Source organism: Dipodomys merriami, unplaced genomic scaffold, assembly GCF_024711535.1.
Source record: "Dipodomys merriami isolate MVZ:Mamm:240054 unplaced genomic scaffold, mDipMer1.0.p SCAF_21, whole genome shotgun sequence".
In the NCBI taxonomy this organism is placed as follows: Eukaryota; Metazoa; Chordata; class Mammalia; order Rodentia; family Heteromyidae; genus Dipodomys; species Dipodomys merriami.
The window spans coordinates 28864005-28881654 of NW_027203493.1; the positions used below are offsets into that span (position 1 = coordinate 28864005).

The 17650-nt window shown below is 40.4% G+C and overlaps 1 protein-coding gene across 8 annotated transcripts in view; it reads left to right on the forward strand.

Annotated features, from left to right (window-relative positions):
* The window catches only part of Sergef (secretion regulating guanine nucleotide exchange factor), a 212929-nt gene that overhangs the window by 18730 nt on the left and 176549 nt on the right, over nucleotides 1-17650 (forward strand). For 6 of the 8 annotated variants that reach the window (XM_070032777.1, XM_070032775.1, XM_070032778.1 and 3 more), the window contains exons 6-8: nucleotides 2465-2578; nucleotides 5721-5783; nucleotides 10012-10170. In XM_070032777.1, coding sequence (XP_069888878.1) covers nucleotides 2465-2578; nucleotides 5721-5783; nucleotides 10012-10170 — 336 coding nt within the window. The remainder of the gene's footprint in view (nucleotides 1-2464; nucleotides 2579-5720; nucleotides 5784-10011; nucleotides 10171-17650) is intronic. The other 2 variants (XM_070032776.1, XM_070032779.1) reach the window with 2 other exon arrangements.

Here is a 17650-nt window from a genome sequence, read left to right on the forward strand (position 1 = left end):
AATTAGCTGAAGTTATAGATGTGAGCCTTTGCACCTGGTGTGGTTTCTTGATTTTCCCTCCCCTCTTTAAAAAGAATTTCTTGGGCTGGGAAGGTGGCTCAGTGGTAGAGCGCTTGCCTTGCATGCTCAAAGCCCTGGGTTCGATTCCCCAGCACCACATAAGCAAAAAGAAAAAAGCCGGAAGTGGCGCTGTGGCTGAAGTGGTAGAGTGCTAGCCTTGAGCTGAAGAGCTAAGGGACAGCGCCCAGACCCTGAGTTCAGGCCCCACGACCAGACCCAAAAAAACAAACAAACAAAACAATACGAACAACTTTTCTCTATATCTTTATGGATGTTAATCCTTTATCAGATATCTGAAATTCTTTTTCAAGTGTAGATTCTTTTTTTTTAAACTGTTTTTTATCATAAAAATACTGTACAGAGGGGTTACAGTTACATGAGCAAGGTAATGAATACATTTCCTATCAAGCATTGTTACCCCCTCCTTTGTTTTTCCCCTACCCTCCCTTCCCTCCCACCTCTATAACTACACTCCCCCTCCCCCTCCCCACCTAAATTGTAAAGTTTGTTTTTCAACATAGTGTCTTGTACATCTCCCTATTTAAGCATTTTGTTTTTTCCCTTCCCCTCCCCAAGCTAGAGAAGTGTACATACAAGATGCAGTGAAATATACAATATACAGTATATATACAAATACAATGAAAACAGGGGTTATACCATGGGGGAGGAACACACAAAGAAACAAAAAAAAATCACATGGTACATTATAAATATGTTAGGAACAATAGCAAGCAAGAAAAAAACCCCTTGTGTCCCCATCTTGGGGTTCATTTCGCTTAACATCATCTTATCTGGTCATATTGTACATAGCTTTTGACCTTTTCTGCTTGTCCCAGACATATACTAGATACTGCAAATAAGGGAAACCATAGGACCTATGTTTCTTTGGGCCTGGCTTACTTCACTTAATATAATTTTTTCGAAGTCTTTCCATTTCCTAACAAATGGGGCAATGTCATTCTTTCTGATGGAGGCATCAAATTCCATAGTGTATATGTATACCACAGATTCTTTTTTTTTTTTTTTTTTTTTTTTGGGTCCGGTTGTGGGGCCTGAACTCTGGGCCTGGGCGCTGTCAATCAGCTCTTCAGCTCAAGGCTAGCGCTCTACCACTTGAGCCACAGCGCCACTTCCAGCTTTTTTCATTTTGCTCTATGTGGTGCTGAGGAATCGAACCCAGGGCCTCAGGCATGCAAGGCAAGCGCTCTACCACTGAGCCATCTTCCCAGCCCATACCACAGATTCTTGTTTCTCTTCTCCGTCTTTATTTTCTCCTCTTCCTCCTCTTCTCTTTTCCCCTTTCTCTCCCTCCCTTAAGTTCTCTGTTTTTCCCTACCTCCCTCAAACTTTTTTTTTTGAGTGGATTATAAGTTTTGTTTTATTATATCCCCATGCTTTGCTCATATTGCACTCAGTGGTGATAGCTTATTTTTCATAAAGCAGCCTTGTCTGTTTACATCTTAAAGGACTATTGGACTATAGGAGCAGACTTTAATGTTGGTACTGGTTCCAAGTGCCACACATCTGACTGTTGAGAAAATAGAATTTTGTTTGTGCATTTGTAGGAGGTTCAGGACTGTGGAAATGTAGGTCAGATTCAGTGGACATGGGAAGAACAGGCCATTCTCCTGAAATCATTCTGTTAAGCTCTCTTGTGGCCCTAAATTTACCTAGCAGTTGAGAATCTGTGCATTCATCTTGGTGTAAAGGAAAAGTCACTCCCTTAGGTTTTTTTTTTTTTTGGTCCAGTCGTGGGGCCTGAACTCTGGGCCTGGGTGCTGTCCCTCAGCTCTTCAGCTCAAGGCTAGCACTCTACCACTTGAACCACAGCGCCACTTCTGGCTTTTTTCTTATGTGGTACTGAGGAATCGAACCCAGGGCCTGGAGCATGCAAGGCAAGTGCTCTACCACTGAGCCACCTTCCCAGCCCCACTCCCTTAGGTTTTAGGTCAGTTGACTCCTACCTTTTTCTCTGCTACTATCTGTCTGTGTGACTTGGACAGTGCATATCCTCTCTTTCGGGCCTCAGTTTTCTCATCTAATAAATGTGAGGAATGAACTTGGTGATCGTCAAGGTTTTACTTTCTATTTGCTTTGGAGTCTAAGTTGCCCTTTCAGGTTAACTAGGAACAAAGTAGCATTCCAGTAATTTGGACACTAGTCCAGTGTCCTGAGATATTTTAGAGGAGGTTTTTTTGATACTGGAATTTTCTTTGGTGGTTTTCAGTTACTAGAAGACTGCATTTGTAATCCCAGTTATAGGACCTTTTAAACAATTGAACTCCATTATACTTATCTTAACTGAAGATGGATTGGGAGTTTCCCATAGCAGTTAGGCTCAAAGAATAATCGGTCTTATCCTGATGTTCATTTTCTCTTTTTTCCCTTCTGCTTCGCTGGGAAGTGAGTGGCATTGTGTTCCAGTGGGGGACTGGTTTGGCATCTTCTGCACGACGGCTGTGTCCTGGGCAGGCTCTTCCATCGTTTTTGACAGCAAAGGAACCGAGCAGAGTGACAGGTGAGGTTTTTTTTTTCTTTTTAGTAATACACACACACACACACACACACACACACACACACACACACACACACACACACACACACACACACACACACACACACACACGCACATATACACATGCACACATGGGGTGATGAACTAGATGCAAGCACACACAAATGGATAAATGAAATTATTATTTCTGTTATTTTGTGATCTCTCTAATTCTCCCTGTTAGGTGATGGGGTACACTGGTTGGGATTTTTTGTAGGTCCAGTGTTTGGGACATATTGAGAAATAGAGACAAGTCAAGGAGGTAAAGATCACAATCAAAAACTGTTAAAAACTGCTTGGAAGACATAACTTAGGTGTTTAAAAACAATATCTAGTAATATGAGTTGTAAATTCTGAATCCAGAATTCAGTTTATCCACCCGGCACTGTGGCAGCTGCACTGATGGTACCTGCTAAGCTTGGATGACTAAGAGGACATAATAGTGCAACCTCTCTGCAGGTAGGCACCCCCAAAGAGGGAACTTAGAACTATAGACGTGTTGCACATGTCCAGTTTCTTCTCCCCAGAGAGGTACAGGAAGGAGAGAGGATGGAGAGAGAGGGCCAGGACCTCCTATAGGGAAAAACACAAGAGAGTGGGTAAAAGTGTTCTGCTATAGGTCTGTTACTTGGATTTCTTGTGGCCAGTTTGTCTGTAGGGTGTATTTCTTTCTTCCCCTTTCTCTTCTTCTCTACCTCCACCTCTTATTAGCTCTCCATTTCCTGCTCTCTTTGTGGGTCTTTATTCTCTGCCTATAGTACCATGTCTCTATCTTCTCCCTTTTTTTCCTCCTCTCACTGTCTTTGTGTCCCACTTTATTGAGGATTGGCTGTGGGAAAAACCTAGACAGGAGATCTCTTCTGAAGCTCAGAATGAAGGAGGTATTGTCCTAGAATAGGGCAGGGCAGCCTGTAGGGGGAGTGGTGGTGCAACAGGAATTGGGATCAAAGCCATGGAGGTTTTGTTCTTCAGCTAGAGCTGGGATCAGCTTGTTGAAGCCCATGGGTTGGCTGTGGGAAACTATGAAAAGCTTTTCTTTTCTTTCTGGCTCAGATATAGGTGTTTCAGACACGTACTGTCCTTCCCTGCCTTCCATTGCATTTTCTTCATGTGTATGGATAGCACAAAATATTTTAATCGTATGAATTGTTTATGGGTTTTCTCATATACCACAGATTGCAAACTTTTATTTAATCATTTTTTTATTGTGAAAATACCATACAGAAGAATTACAAATCATTTTTTTTTGAGACAGGTTTTTGCTGTGCACCAAGGCTAGCCTCAAAGTTGACATTCTTCTGCCTTAATCTCCTCAGTGCAGGGATTATGGGTGTGTGCTATCACACCTAGATAGGTTATGAGCTTTTAAAGGGCAGGAACTGTATGTCATTCTTCTCTATATTTTACACAGGACCAGTAACAATAAGGAATAAAAAAATACTTATTTGATTTAAATGATACATTTGGGATCTGCTTGGAGTAGCAGCTTAGACTCAGTTGATTTGGAGGAGTTTTCTAAAGAGGTATTAGAATACCAACTTCCCGCTCTTAAAGCTTTTCATTTCTATTTCTCCCACTTTCACCTTATTACCATATTCTGGAGTTAGCTCCCTGATTGCCTCTCCTTTCCTGGCCACAGTAGCTCCTGGATTCTCTCCAGTGATATATTCTCTGAAAATACCTGTTTTGTCCTATTCATTTCACAGCATACTTGGAATGAAGTGACTTTTGTGAACTCAAAAGAAATGTCTGAAGAGTTTAGAATAAGACTGTGTGTGTCTGCATGCCAGGCTATGAGTTGCCATAGTTTATCCTGAATGCTTCACCAGAGGAGGTAGTGTAATTAAAGGGGGAAAGTGCTGGATTTGGAGACTGGTGCCAGGTTTAAATTCTAGTTTTGCTTTATGTTGAGCAGGCCTAAGTTTGTAGTTAAGTCCTATACACAGCAGCAGTTAAACACATGAGATATTTCTTGCTTCTGAAGTTTACTCAGAAGGTAATCCTAAGAAATGCAGGCACACATAGACACATTTTTTCATATGTATACATCTATATCTATTTGTCTCTACTATAAACCATGAATTTATATTGATTTTGTTAGTTAAAATCCAATAACATTGGAGATTATATATGTGTATATATGTAAGTATATAAAATTTATAATATATATACAATATTTCAATATAATAGAAAATATAATTTATAGTATGATATATAACATATATCATATAGTTATATATTATATATAGTTACACATAATCATATGTGTGTGTGTATATATATATATATATATATATATATACATATACATTTTTTTTTTTTTTTTTGTCAGTCGTGGGGCCTGCTGTCCCTCAGCTCTTCAGCTCAAGGCTAGCACTCTAATACTTGAACCACAGCACCACTTCTGGCTTTTTCTGCTTATGTGGTGCTGAGGAATCAAACTCAGGGCCTCATGCATGCAAGGCAAGCGCTCTACCACTGAGCCACCTTCCCAGCCCATATATATAATATATATATATATAAAACACTACAGTTCTGGGGCTTGAATTCAGGGCCTGGGCACTCTCCCTGAGCTTCTTTTGCTTAAGGCTAGCACTCTATACTAGAACCACAGCTCCATTTCGGGCTTTTTGGTGGTTAATTGGAGATAAAAAGTCTCACTGACTGCCCAGGCTGGCTTTGAACTGGGATCCTCTGATCTCAGCCTCTTGTGTAACTAGGATTATAGATGTGAGCCACTGGTGCTTGACAGCACCAGATTTTTTTGTTGCTAGATTTTTTTTTTTCTTCTTTCCCCCTTCAGTTGGCTAGCTGTAGCTTTTGCCCTTTTTCAAATCTGTTCTTTCTCTCTCCTCTGGGATAGTGATGGATCTGGCTGCTTTATTTTCAGTATGCTTACTTATTTGTCTCAGACCCTAGTTTGTTTCTGCCTCCCACCTGCCACCCATCTTGGCCAGTGGTGCTAACTCATAGTCACCTGCTCTGACTGAGAGCTTCTCCCTTCACCCAGGTTATGCTGGCCTCTCTGCATGACAGACTATGAGTTGCCATAATTTATGTCCCTCTGTGCCCAGTTTGTTAAAGAAACATTTTTTTTTTTTGGTAGATCTGGAGAGTTCTAAAGCAACATGTGTTCTTGCTGGCTCAGACCATTCTGCTTCATTAACAGGTAGGTATATCTTTCAAAGTTGAATAGGCCTTTCAGAATTCTGAACATGACTGCCTGTTGAGGTTCATATGGATGGTCATAGACTTTGAAGCCAGAATTCTAGCACCACCACCTTACCTTTCTGAGACTATCTCCTGGGCAGCATGTGTTCTTGCCTATCACTGTATTCACAGTGTAGTTAAAGTGAGCTGCTGTTTCCAGGACACCAAAGCCGTAATGTGTTAAGTACTTTACAGATTCTATAAAGATTTATTGTTTAATGAATGTAAAGCTGCCAACTTACTTTTATCCTGCATCTCACTTTAGGTAGATTTATATGTTTGTTAGAAGTGTTGAGTTGATGTGATGCCAGCTTTAAGCAACTATTGGCTCCCGATTCCACATTTCTTTCTATATAGGAAGCTAGGTGAGAAGTGCTGTGTTTAGCCGACAGCCAGTGAGGAAAGGAGGGCATTTTTTTTTTTTTTTTTGCCAGTCGTGGGGCCCGAACTCTGGGCCTGGGCACTGTCCCTCAGCTCTTCAGCTCAAGGCTAGTGCTCTACCACTTGAGCCACAGCGCCACTTCCAGCTTTTTTTTTTTTCTGCTTATGTGGTGCTGAGGAATTGAACCCAGGGCCTCATGCATGCAAGGCAAGCACTCTACCACTGAGCCACCTTCCCAGCCCAAGGAGGGCATTTTTATCTGAGTGTAAGAGTAGACTCAGATGCAAACATTTCTCCTGTGTTCTAATTAATATGAAATGTCTGATGTTATGTAAACCTAGAAATTGTCTACTTGCCTGTTAATATGTATGAGTGTGTGAGTGTGTGAGTGTGTGTGTGTGTGTGTGTGTGTGTGTGTGTGTGTGTGTGTGTGTGTGTGTGGTGTGTGTTTACCAGTACTGGGGTTTGAATTCAGGGCCTTGAACTTGTTTAACTTGCTTATTACTTGGTCGGTGTTCTGTCATTTGAGCTATGCCCCCATCCTGGCTATTTTGGAGATAGTCTCATTTCTGCATTTGGGCTAGCTTTGTACTGAGATCCTCTGGATCTCAGTCTCCTGAGTATCTAGGATTATGGGCATGAGCCATCAGCACCTAGCTAACGTCAATGTCTTACAATTTTTTTGTGATTAGATATGATATTCATTTTGTGTCCATTTTGTCATTTTTAGTATATTCACAAAGTGAGTTGGTTTTGATCACTTGAAAGTGAGTTAAAAATTGTCAAGATTAATAGCCCTCTTTTCTCATCTAGTTCAGACTGTTAACACATTGGATTTTTTCAGTGCTCTTTAGACCTTTCCTTTGGAGTCCTTGCAGATTATATAACTATTTGGCATTGCAGCAGAATTTAATTTTACCTGCTGACGCAACAGTGTAATGATACTCATGTGGAAGACAGTTTGTCTTTCAAAAGGATGGCTTGGACACCAAGGCATAGTGTAGATGCCTTCAGCATTGATGTATCCCCAGTTCCTTGGTGCATTTAAGGGTTTGCTATTTTACTGGGGGAACTTCTGTGCCCCCTATAAGGGATTCTTATGTTTTATATACCTCAGTGAATTCCAAGAGAGTTGCCTTATATCTGAGAATGAAATATACACCAAATTTGTTCCATAGAACTGCAGAATATCAACGCTGCAGGGTGGCCTCGGTAAAAAAAAAAAAAAAAAAAAAAAACTTCACTGGTTTACACTAGCTTGTTTTAGAGATGAAGAAACAGAGACCAAGCATGTGAAGTTATATGTCTGGTAACAGTGATGGATTAGCAGGTGGACTTGAACTGAAGACTTTGAGCCTTTTTCAAATGCTCTGTGTGTGTGTGTGTGTGTGTGTGTGTGTGTGTGTGTGTGTGTGTGTGTGTGTGTGTGTGTGTGTGTGTGTGTGTGTGTGTGTGAGAGAGAGAGAGAGAGAGAGAGAGACACACACACACACACACAGAGACAGAGAGAGAGAGAGACAGAGAGAGACAGAGAGACACAGAGAGAGACAGAGAGAGAGAGAGAGAGAGAGAGAGAGAGAGAGAGAGAGAGAGAGAGAGAGAGAGAGAGAGAAGAGAGTATTCCAGTACTGGGGCTTAAACATAGGATGTTGGCTCTTGCCTAGATTTTTTTTTTTTTTTTTTTGTGAGTCATGGGTTTGAACTCAGGGTCTGGGCACTGTCCATGAGCTTCTTTTTGCTCAAAGCTAGCACTCTACCACTTGAGCCACAGCACTTCTGACTTTTTTACTGAGGAATTGAACCCAGGGCTTCATGCATGCTAGGCATTGCTTAGCTTTTTAGTTCAAAGATATTACTCTACCATTTGAACCACTTCTCTACTTCTGGCCTTTTACTGGTTAATTGGAGATAAAAGTTTCTCAGAGCTGAATACCTAGGCTGGTTTTGGACTATGATCCTCAGATCTCAGCCTTCTGAGCAGCTAGGATTACAGGTATAAACCACTGGTGCCTGGTTCTCATGCCTTAAAAAAATGATTGCTATTTTAAAGATTGATGTACAGAGGGGTTGCAGTTACATAAGTCAGGTAAAGAGTACATTTCTTTTTGGACTATGTCACTCCTTCCCTTATTCTCTCCCAGCTTTTTTCTCTTGTCTCCACCCACAAGTTGTGTAATTCATTTTCAATATAGTGTCTAGTGAGTGTCACTGCTGCATTTGTTCCCTCCATTTTTGTATGTCCCCTTACCCTCCCCAATACAGATAAACAAACAAGACAAAAATAAAATAAAAACAACAACAAAGAAAAAAAACCTCTTGTTTCAATTTCCTGGCTCTAATGCCATTTACTAATACTGTTTTTTGTTTTTTTTTTGCCAGTCCTGGGGCTTGAACTCAGGGCCTAGGCACTGTCCCTGAGCTTCTTTTGATCAAGGCTAGCACTGTACCACTTGAGCCACAGCTCCACCTCTGGCCTTTTCTGTTTATGTGGTACTGAGGAATTGAATCCAGGGCTTCATGCATACTAGGCAAGCACTCTACCACTAAGCCACATTCCCAGCCCACTGGTTTTTGATGAGTTTGAGGGAGTATAACAGATATCCTTGGGCCATGCAAAACTATGAAGTTTTATTGGGAAGTCATAAAATGCAATAGAAACAGAAAAATATGGCTTCTAGTCTCATGATTGGCCACAGATTCTTAGCAGTATGTCATCTTAATGCCACTTAACATATTTCAACCTTCATTAACTTACTGTCATAATGCAAAAAATGAAATCAGGTAAAATCAATTTTAATAATGTATTTTACTTAGAATATCCCAAATATTATTTCAACATGTAATCAATAGGAAACTTAGTAATGAGTCACACATTTCTTTTGCACTTTGTAATCGATTGTGTATTTTTCACACCTTTTATAATGTCTCAGCTTGTACTATGCATATTTCAAGTGTTCATTAGCCATGTGTGGCTAGTGCCTTTGATTAGTATTTATAGAATTAAAATGTAAGGGCCAAGAAAAGCTTATAGAGAAATTTTGAGGAGTTAGAAATGGATATCCCACAGATTAAATTGCAGCGTTGGCTTCATTTTGTTTGCCTTTCATCTAAAATCTTGAATGCCAATTTAGACAGGCTCTCTGGTTTGCCACTGTCACTCACCAGTTACTTTTGTTACTAATTTCATCAGCCATATAGCCTGCTCTTCTATACCAACTGCCCTCCCTTCCAGTATTCAGCTGGCGAAACTCAGGCGTAGAGAGGAAGTGATTTCTCCAAGGTCAATAGCTAGTTAGCAACATCCAGGAATAGAAGCCAGAGTCACTTGACTCTGAATTTGCTTTTTTTCCCCCCTCTATTAAATCACAATGTCAGTCATCTCTGCTTTTATCACAGGATTATAGTGAGACTGCAGTGAGCTGAAGTACTATGCAGATGTGATGCAGTAGCACTATGCTTTCTGTTAGGGCATCCAGGGAAAGAATCCTACACTTAAAAAGTAAAAGCATTTAAATAGTGTTTCTGTTATTTAAAAAAATAAAACATTTTCTTCTTAACAAAAGGTAATGCAAACATGTATTAAAATATAGAAAATAGGAAATTATATCTCATATAGGGTAAATATTGAATGAATAAATAAAGAAAACACATACTCTATTTCCTTAAATTATGGAGCACATTAAGCCTTTTTGCCTATATATAGAAACTTTGTAGTATAAGGATCAAAGTTTGTTTTTGAGATATATATTGTTTTCCATCATTTGGGGGCAAATATTTCTTCACCTCATGTTCTTTTCTGTTTAAGATGCAGGAGAGCTGTATGTTTGGGGACGTAACAAGCACGGGCAACTGGCTACCCAGGCTGCTTTCCTTCTTCTACCTCAGAAAATAGAAGCACATTGGTTTCAGAATGAAAAGGTCACTGCTGTCTGGAGTGGGTGGACACACTTGGTAGCTCAGACAGGTGAGAGAGTATCAGAAAATTTGGGCTTGGTAAGAGTAATTTGGGATTCCCGATTTTTATTGATAAAAAGATTTAAGGACTGGATGAAGAAGATCTCATGCCTACTTTAGCCATCCACGAGGTATATGGCTTTTCTTCTCTGGATCACAGATTTGTACCAATGAATGCAAGGCTGGATTAGGTTGACTCCTTTGGATCCTGAGAGACACTGCGGTTTTGAGAAAGAAACCATTGCAGCAGTCATCACCCACAAATACGTTTAGGTTGTTGGGGAATCCTTGCCTTGTCATAGTTGAAGAGATGACTTTCTGCATGAGTCTAAACTAAAAGCATCAGAAGCTTGTGAAGCTAAAGATAAATACTTCAGGATTAAGGCTGGCATGATATTCTGACTTAAATTTTTATTGACCTTTCAAAATTATGTACATCAATTCAGACATCTCCTATTCCCTCAGATGCTACCACATCAGGCCATATAGATTTTGGCATCTTCATTTTCTTGGAGTCTTCATCTGCTTCTCATCTTTCCCTTAGAATAGTTCTTTCCTGGCCTTGTATTCCTTTGTTCTTGGGTTTTGGATTTTCATGGTCTCTCTTCATCTCTGTTGTCAAAGAGCTTCTGCAAACTAACATATAGTTCCTCAGACCAATGATTTGTAATTCTTAATGTCTATTATTGTGTCAAGGCCTTCTGAACTTCATGGGTTCTTGGGTCCTCTGGCCTGCTATTGTTTGCATTCTATTGTTTGTGATCCTCAGATCTCAGCTTCCTGAGGAGCTAGGATTACAGGCTGAGCCACTGGTGCTTGGCTCTATCATGCTTTTAAATGGTCTTTAAAAAAATTTTATGATCATTTTGAGAGGGGCACCAGTGTCTTACACCTATAATCCTAGCTATTCAAGAGGCTGAGACCTGGAGGATCATGGTTCAGAGCCAGCCGAGGCAGAAAATTCTTCATGACTTTGCCTCCAGATAATCAGCAAAATGGCTTATTGGAGGTGTGGCTTAAGTGGTAGAGCACAAGCTGTGAGCAAGAAAGCCAAATGAGAGTGTCAAGCCCTGAGTTTGAGGCCTGGCATTGGCACATGCACACACACAAAAATGATTTCTTTGTAAAAGGGGTCTGTATAACAAAGGCATATAATAAAATTTCCATATTATCATTTCAGAAGATGCTCTATAAAACTGTATTATTCATTTAGAAGAAAACCAAGTCTTTTTTTTTTTTTTTTTTTAAAGAGAATCAGTCTGCTTAAAGATTGGGACATCTATAGAAAGAAGCTTTTCCTAAAGTTTAGAGCAGAATAGCTGTTTATTTGTGTGATTTATATATATATATATATATATATATATATATATATATATATATATATATATATATATATATATATTTTTTTTTTTTTTTGCGAACATACTGTACAGAGGGGTTACAATTACATGGGCAGGATAATGCGTACATTTCTTATCAAGCATTGCAGCCTCCTCCTTTGTTTACCCTTCACATCCCTTCCCAGCCTCCCCCCTCCCCACCCATTTGTGTGATTGTTAATATGGATTTTTTCCCAGATTACTTTATGAAGGTAGTAATTATATTAATCTTCTTGTCTTCACTGCCTCTCAGAGAATACTCATTTCTCTGTATTAGACTATTTCTAGTTAGAAGAGCCTAAACATACTCTAATACAGATAAGGCAGGGTTGACAGCTAGGATTTTGGATCCCTTTTCTGGGATGCACTGTTTTAATTAGTAGAAGGAAGGCTTCACCTTGTCCAACCAAAACAGCTAATGTGTTTTGGGTACCTGTTAAGCAATGTTAAACTTTAGAGAAGCAGAGGAGAAAGGACATGGACCATGCTTTCTCATTAGAATGTATAAGATAGGCTTAAGTCTAAGAGAATAAAGATGGAAAACTTTCCCATCTATCCATTCATCTGTTCATCTATCTCACAAATGCACTTTGCCTTTTACTAGACTCATATCTTGCTCTTATGGACTCCTTTAGGTGAGGTAGGCCTGTAATCAAATTTCAGTACATTTTAGTATGACATGTACAACAACAGAGCTAAGTACAAAGTGCAAAAGCAGCAGAAAAACTGGCAGTAGTTGGAGTAATTAGGTGTTACCAGGTGGGCGCTTCATTTCGTGGTTTGTCAGTTTTCTCCAAGGTTGGTAGTGCAGTAAAATACACTTACTACCAAATAGCAGTGAGTTTGGTTGTCTGTCAGTAGACCCTTTAACTAGTTAGGAAGCTGACTAATGAAAGACATAAAGATGTGGCTTCTTTGAAACATTGTAACTGATGCTGACTGTCATGTCTGGGCCAGCAGCCCAGCCCTTGGGGTGGGAGGTTGGAACCCACATTGCTGACACTGGCTGAGTCACTCCAGCTGCTCTGGAGCTCAGCTTTAGATTTCCACCTCCACTCACAAGAGCTTGATTTTGTGGCAGTGTTTCAGCTGTTTAATTAACTTGTTAATTCAGGTCCCTTGTTTACTTATATTGCCACTTCCCCTTTCTCTTAAGTCCAGAATGGTTGAAAGCTGGGATGTTTGAGAATCCTCATTGTTATACTGAATTTTGGGTAAATGGGAGTCTCCTGCTATTTTATTCACCAATTTTGTGTTCTTTCTGGCAGCCGTGGAAGCCCTTGCCCTGGCCTGATGTCATTGATAGAAACACCCAGGGCTTCTATTTAATCAGACTCAGCTGCTCACATTAATGGGAACATGATTTCCTCACGGGTCAGAAGCAGCTCATTAGTAGAACAAGGAGATATTTGACTCATTGTTTTCCCAAGCTGCAGTAGTGATTTTCCCTGAGACATACTTGCAGGCTACAATGGCACATAGCTATCTAGCTATGGACTAAAGGATTTTGTAACCATAGGCCTAGTGACCATATATGTGGCCAGAAGGATGGGTTGGGATAGGATGAGAGAGAAGGAGAACACTTGGCTTTTCTCTGTCCCCTTTATCTCTAGACCAGAAGTAATTTAGTCCCCTAGAGGATATTTGCAATGGCTAGAAAAGTGATTGTCATGATTGGGGAAAAGGTTTTACTGGCAGCTATTAGATAGTGGCCTGGAATGCTATTAAATATCCTACAGTGCAAAGGTGTGCCCCCTTCTCCCCCCCCACCACCACCATTTTTAACTAAAATGACCCAATGACCCAGTCTGTATGTTAGCAGTGTCAAGATTGAGAAATGCTGTGTAGTACTGGTGCCCCCAGTGGAAGATGTTCAGGTAGGGTAGTTCATTAGTATAACTTCGAAGATGTTATAGGAATCTGGATGTGCTCTCTGCCCTCCCCTCTCAGGAGTCTGGTGTCTGCCTGCATTTGCAATGGAAAAATACTTTTCTCTGTTAGTCAGAGGCACTTGGAAAGAGTCCAGGAGAACCTGTTCTAATCTGGGAGAGTTGGCAAGGGTACCTGTGTCTCAGGCTGGTAGAGCTGCATTCTAGAAACCTTTCCCAATCTGTTTGATGTCCCTGATCATTGTTCTTAAGAACTTCATGAGACTCCTGGGTGACTTTACCCAGGTTTAGTGACCTGTGGCAGTCTTATTTGAGACTCATGATTTCCTGGCTGGAGGTGCTTCTTGTGAGAACTGGATGGCAGATCTAGGTGCTTAGTTCAGTGACCTTGATGGAGTCACTTCACCTTTTTGGGCCTCAGTGTCCTCATCCTACAAGTAGGATACTAAAACTTACCTGTGGGGCTGGGTGTCAGTGGCTCACGCCTGTAATCCTAGTTACTCAGGAGGCTGAGATCTGAGAATTAAGATTTGAAGCCAGCCTGGGCAAGAAAACCTGGGAAACTCTACAACTAACCACCAAAAAGCTGAAAGTGGAGCTGTGGCTCAAGTAGTAGAGCACTAGCCTTGAGCTGAAAAGGTAAGGGACAACATATAGTCCTGAGTTCAAGCCCCATTAACAGTATAAAAACAAAACAAAACAAAATCTTACGTGTTCTACATAGGGCTACTGTGAGAAGCAAATGAATGAATGTGTGTGAAAGATACTAAAATATGGACACAGTGATGTCTGCCTGAGGTTAGATATTTAAGTAAATTCAGATGTCAGTAATGCTTTTAGAAAGACTTGTTTTTCAGCAGGGCCTATGCTAAGTTTGAGACATAATAGCTTCTTCTCTGAGTTCATGTGCTGGCCAATGAAGTGATATTCAGTATCCGGCTCTGACAAAATAGGTTTCCTAAGGTCTTTTGCTCCTGTGCAATAGGCAAGTGGCTTTTTTCAAGTTATCAATACTTTGGAAGATGTGCTGTGGCTTTGTAGATAATTTTACCTGTTGATCTTTCTTGGTACTTATCTGGACCTATAATTGTATACATCTCTTTATATTCTTGTTTGTTTAATGGCTAGGCTGTAAATTCCAGGAGTGCCGTGTCTATTTTGTTCAGGGCTGGATTCCTAGAACCTGACACAGGCCTAGTACACAGTAGATGATTAGTAGCTAATGCTGAATGATGGAGTAAATGTCAAGGAACTGAGATACCTGGGCTTTGAGGCTAGATAGATGAAGGCCTATCTCAGCTCTGTCAGCTTATCTATAGTGTGACTGCGGGCACTTCCACCTTTCACCATACTCACCATACTTACTGTCCACCTCTCACCATACTCACCATACTTACTGTTAACACTGCAGTTGTCAGTATTTTTCTCATAACACCATAAACCTCTCTTTTGGGTGGTGTGTGTGTGTGTGTGTGTTTACACCCTGGGGCTTGGACTCTTGCAAGGCTGACACTGTATCTTTGAGTCAGATCTCTATATCTAACATTCTTGCTGTCTAAATGGAGATAATCTTGATCCTCAGATCTTAGACTCCTGAGTAGCTAGGACTACAGCTGTGAACCACTGACTCCTGGTTCTCTTTTTGTTGTTTATTGTGTAGAATTCTTTGACTAATTCTCCTTTCTTTTTTTTTTTTTATTATTTTTATTTTTTTCCGGTCATGGGGCCTGAACTCTGGGCCTGGGCGCTGTCCCTCAGCTCTTCAGCTCAAGGCTAGCGCTCTACCACTTGAGTCACAGCACCACTTCCGGCTTTTTTTTTCTTTTTGCTTATGTGGTGCTGAGGAATAGAACCCAGTGCCTCAGGCATGCAAGGCAAGCGCTCTACCACTGAGCCACCTTCCCAGCCCTAATTCTCCTTTCTATGAGGACAGGAGCTATGTTTACTTTTGCTCAGTGTATCCTCAGTTCTTAACAAAGTACTTGGCATTTATGAGGTAAGTACTTTATACATGTTGGACAAATGAATAAACTTAACTTCTCTGAGCATATTTCCTAAGGAAAAGGAGTAGTGATTGGTATAAGGATTGAGACATGTACTAAAGTACCTGGGACAGGATTTAAGACACATCTGTTTTCATCTGTCCTTTTGGGAACTTTGGAGCTCTTTGGAGGTGTGCACTGTTTTGTCTCTTTCTAGCAGAGGCCTCTAGGACTGGCTATGAATGCCTCTGGATAGGGTAACAGGTTGCTTCAGGACTATCCCAAATAGTATGGAAAAGATCACTGCCTACGAATGCTAGGTGCTGGTTTTGTAACTATTAGAATTTCAAGGGGAATGTTTTTCATAAGACCAAATGCTATTGGCGTTGGTCAAACTCTAGAATCTTGTTGCTTTCCGGATGCTGGAAGCTTTCCCTGAAGCCATGTGAATCCCAAAGTGGATTTGTGGTCTCACAAATGATATGGATTGAAAAAGTGAAACCAAATACAGAGTTCTTTGACATTCTTTACTTTTCTCCAGTGTCACATAAGAAAGTCCTAGAGACTAGGAGATAAACCATATGTCAGCATCCTCCTTACTGAAATCAAGAAGAGAAAAAAAGACTTTATGGTAGCATTTAAGTCAGAAAACTTGTTCTGCTTTCTAGTAAATATTTTCCTTTCCCACTGTCTTCCCGAGTCTTAGAAACATCCTTTTGATTAAGATTTATTCTTTTTCTCTTATTTCTCAGAAGAAGGGAATCACACAGTCTGTGTGGTTAGAACCACTGTCCTTTCTTTGAATCATAGATAAACAACTATTTTATTGTGTTTGATCTAAGCTCAGCCATTGACTCACACTGAACTGAGTTTATAATTATTCCTAATGCTGAATTTTCTGTTTTATGGTCAAGATCTTTCCAGAATAGGGTGACAGTGTACATTACTCCTTCTTTGGACTATATATCATGAAACCTCAACTAAGTGCAGGGAGATTTTGACCTCATAAGCTCTATTTAAAGCAGATGCTTTGGAATTCATGATGGTAGAGCTTTAGAACTTTGAAAATCTGATGGTTGAAAGTGAGACTGAACCCAAAGGACTATTTTGAAATGGATAGCTTTGCTTATTATTCCAGTTATTAGTTTTTATTCTAGAATCCCTAGAATATCAGTAATGGATGGGAGCTTAGAGGTTATCTGGCCTAACCTCATTTTGAAGATGGGGAAACTGAAGGCTCAGGAAAATAGACATACTGTGTGAGTGAACGAGCTAAGGCTAGAACTCATCTCATGGTTTTTAGTCTAGTGCTTTTCCTGTCTTGTCAGATTCTTTCCACAGGCAACAAGGATATTGTTAGTAAGTGAAATCAGTTAAACCCACCAACTTTGACCAGCAAGGGTAGTTCCTTTTACATAGGAAATTTGCTCCAAGAAAATCCTACTGCTTTACTTAAAGAGTGCAGCTATAGGTTCCCAGTGATTGCGTGTGCAGAGTAGAAAGTGAGAGAGAGTACCCAGGAGCAAGGGGAAGGGAGCTCTTCTGCAGTTCAGGGCACTCCCATTTTATGATGCAGCGATCATAATTTCACAGGCTACCTTTATCCCCTATGAAAGATCACATCCATTTTCCCGTATGAAGCAGGCAAGATGATGCTGTCTTTACAAATGTGTCTCTAATTGGTTTGTTGCATTGTACTGCTCTGCTTCATGTGAGGGGCAAAGCCTAAATTTGAACCCAGTCTTTTCATCTCCATGCCTGCTACTCTAATTCCAAAGGGATATGTATCCCAGAATGCTCTAACTCATTAAGCTTCTTTCGTTTTTCAAAGATGGGGCTTCCCCCTACTTTTGCCAGTGATACTACTTCTTTCAATGAGAAAGGAAATTCTTAGTTATCTTGGATCCGTTAGACGGCATTTATACAATGCTTGCCTATATGTGCAGGGCATTTATACAATGCTTACCTATATGTGCTGTGGGGTAGTGGGGGATATAAAATAAAACCCCCAAAGCTACCTTCAGGATGCTTGTGGTTGGATGAACAAATAAAATATTTATAGAAGGATAAAAAGAATGTGGCAGAGGGCCAGAGGAGTGGCAGAGACATTGAGGGCTCTAGGGTTTCAGGAGAAGGAGAGGTCAGTATGGGCAGGAATGGTCAGGGAAGGGTGTGAAATTGTGGTTGGGCTTTGGGAAGGTCATACTTTAATAGGTGGAGAATTGGAGAGTTTTTTCTGC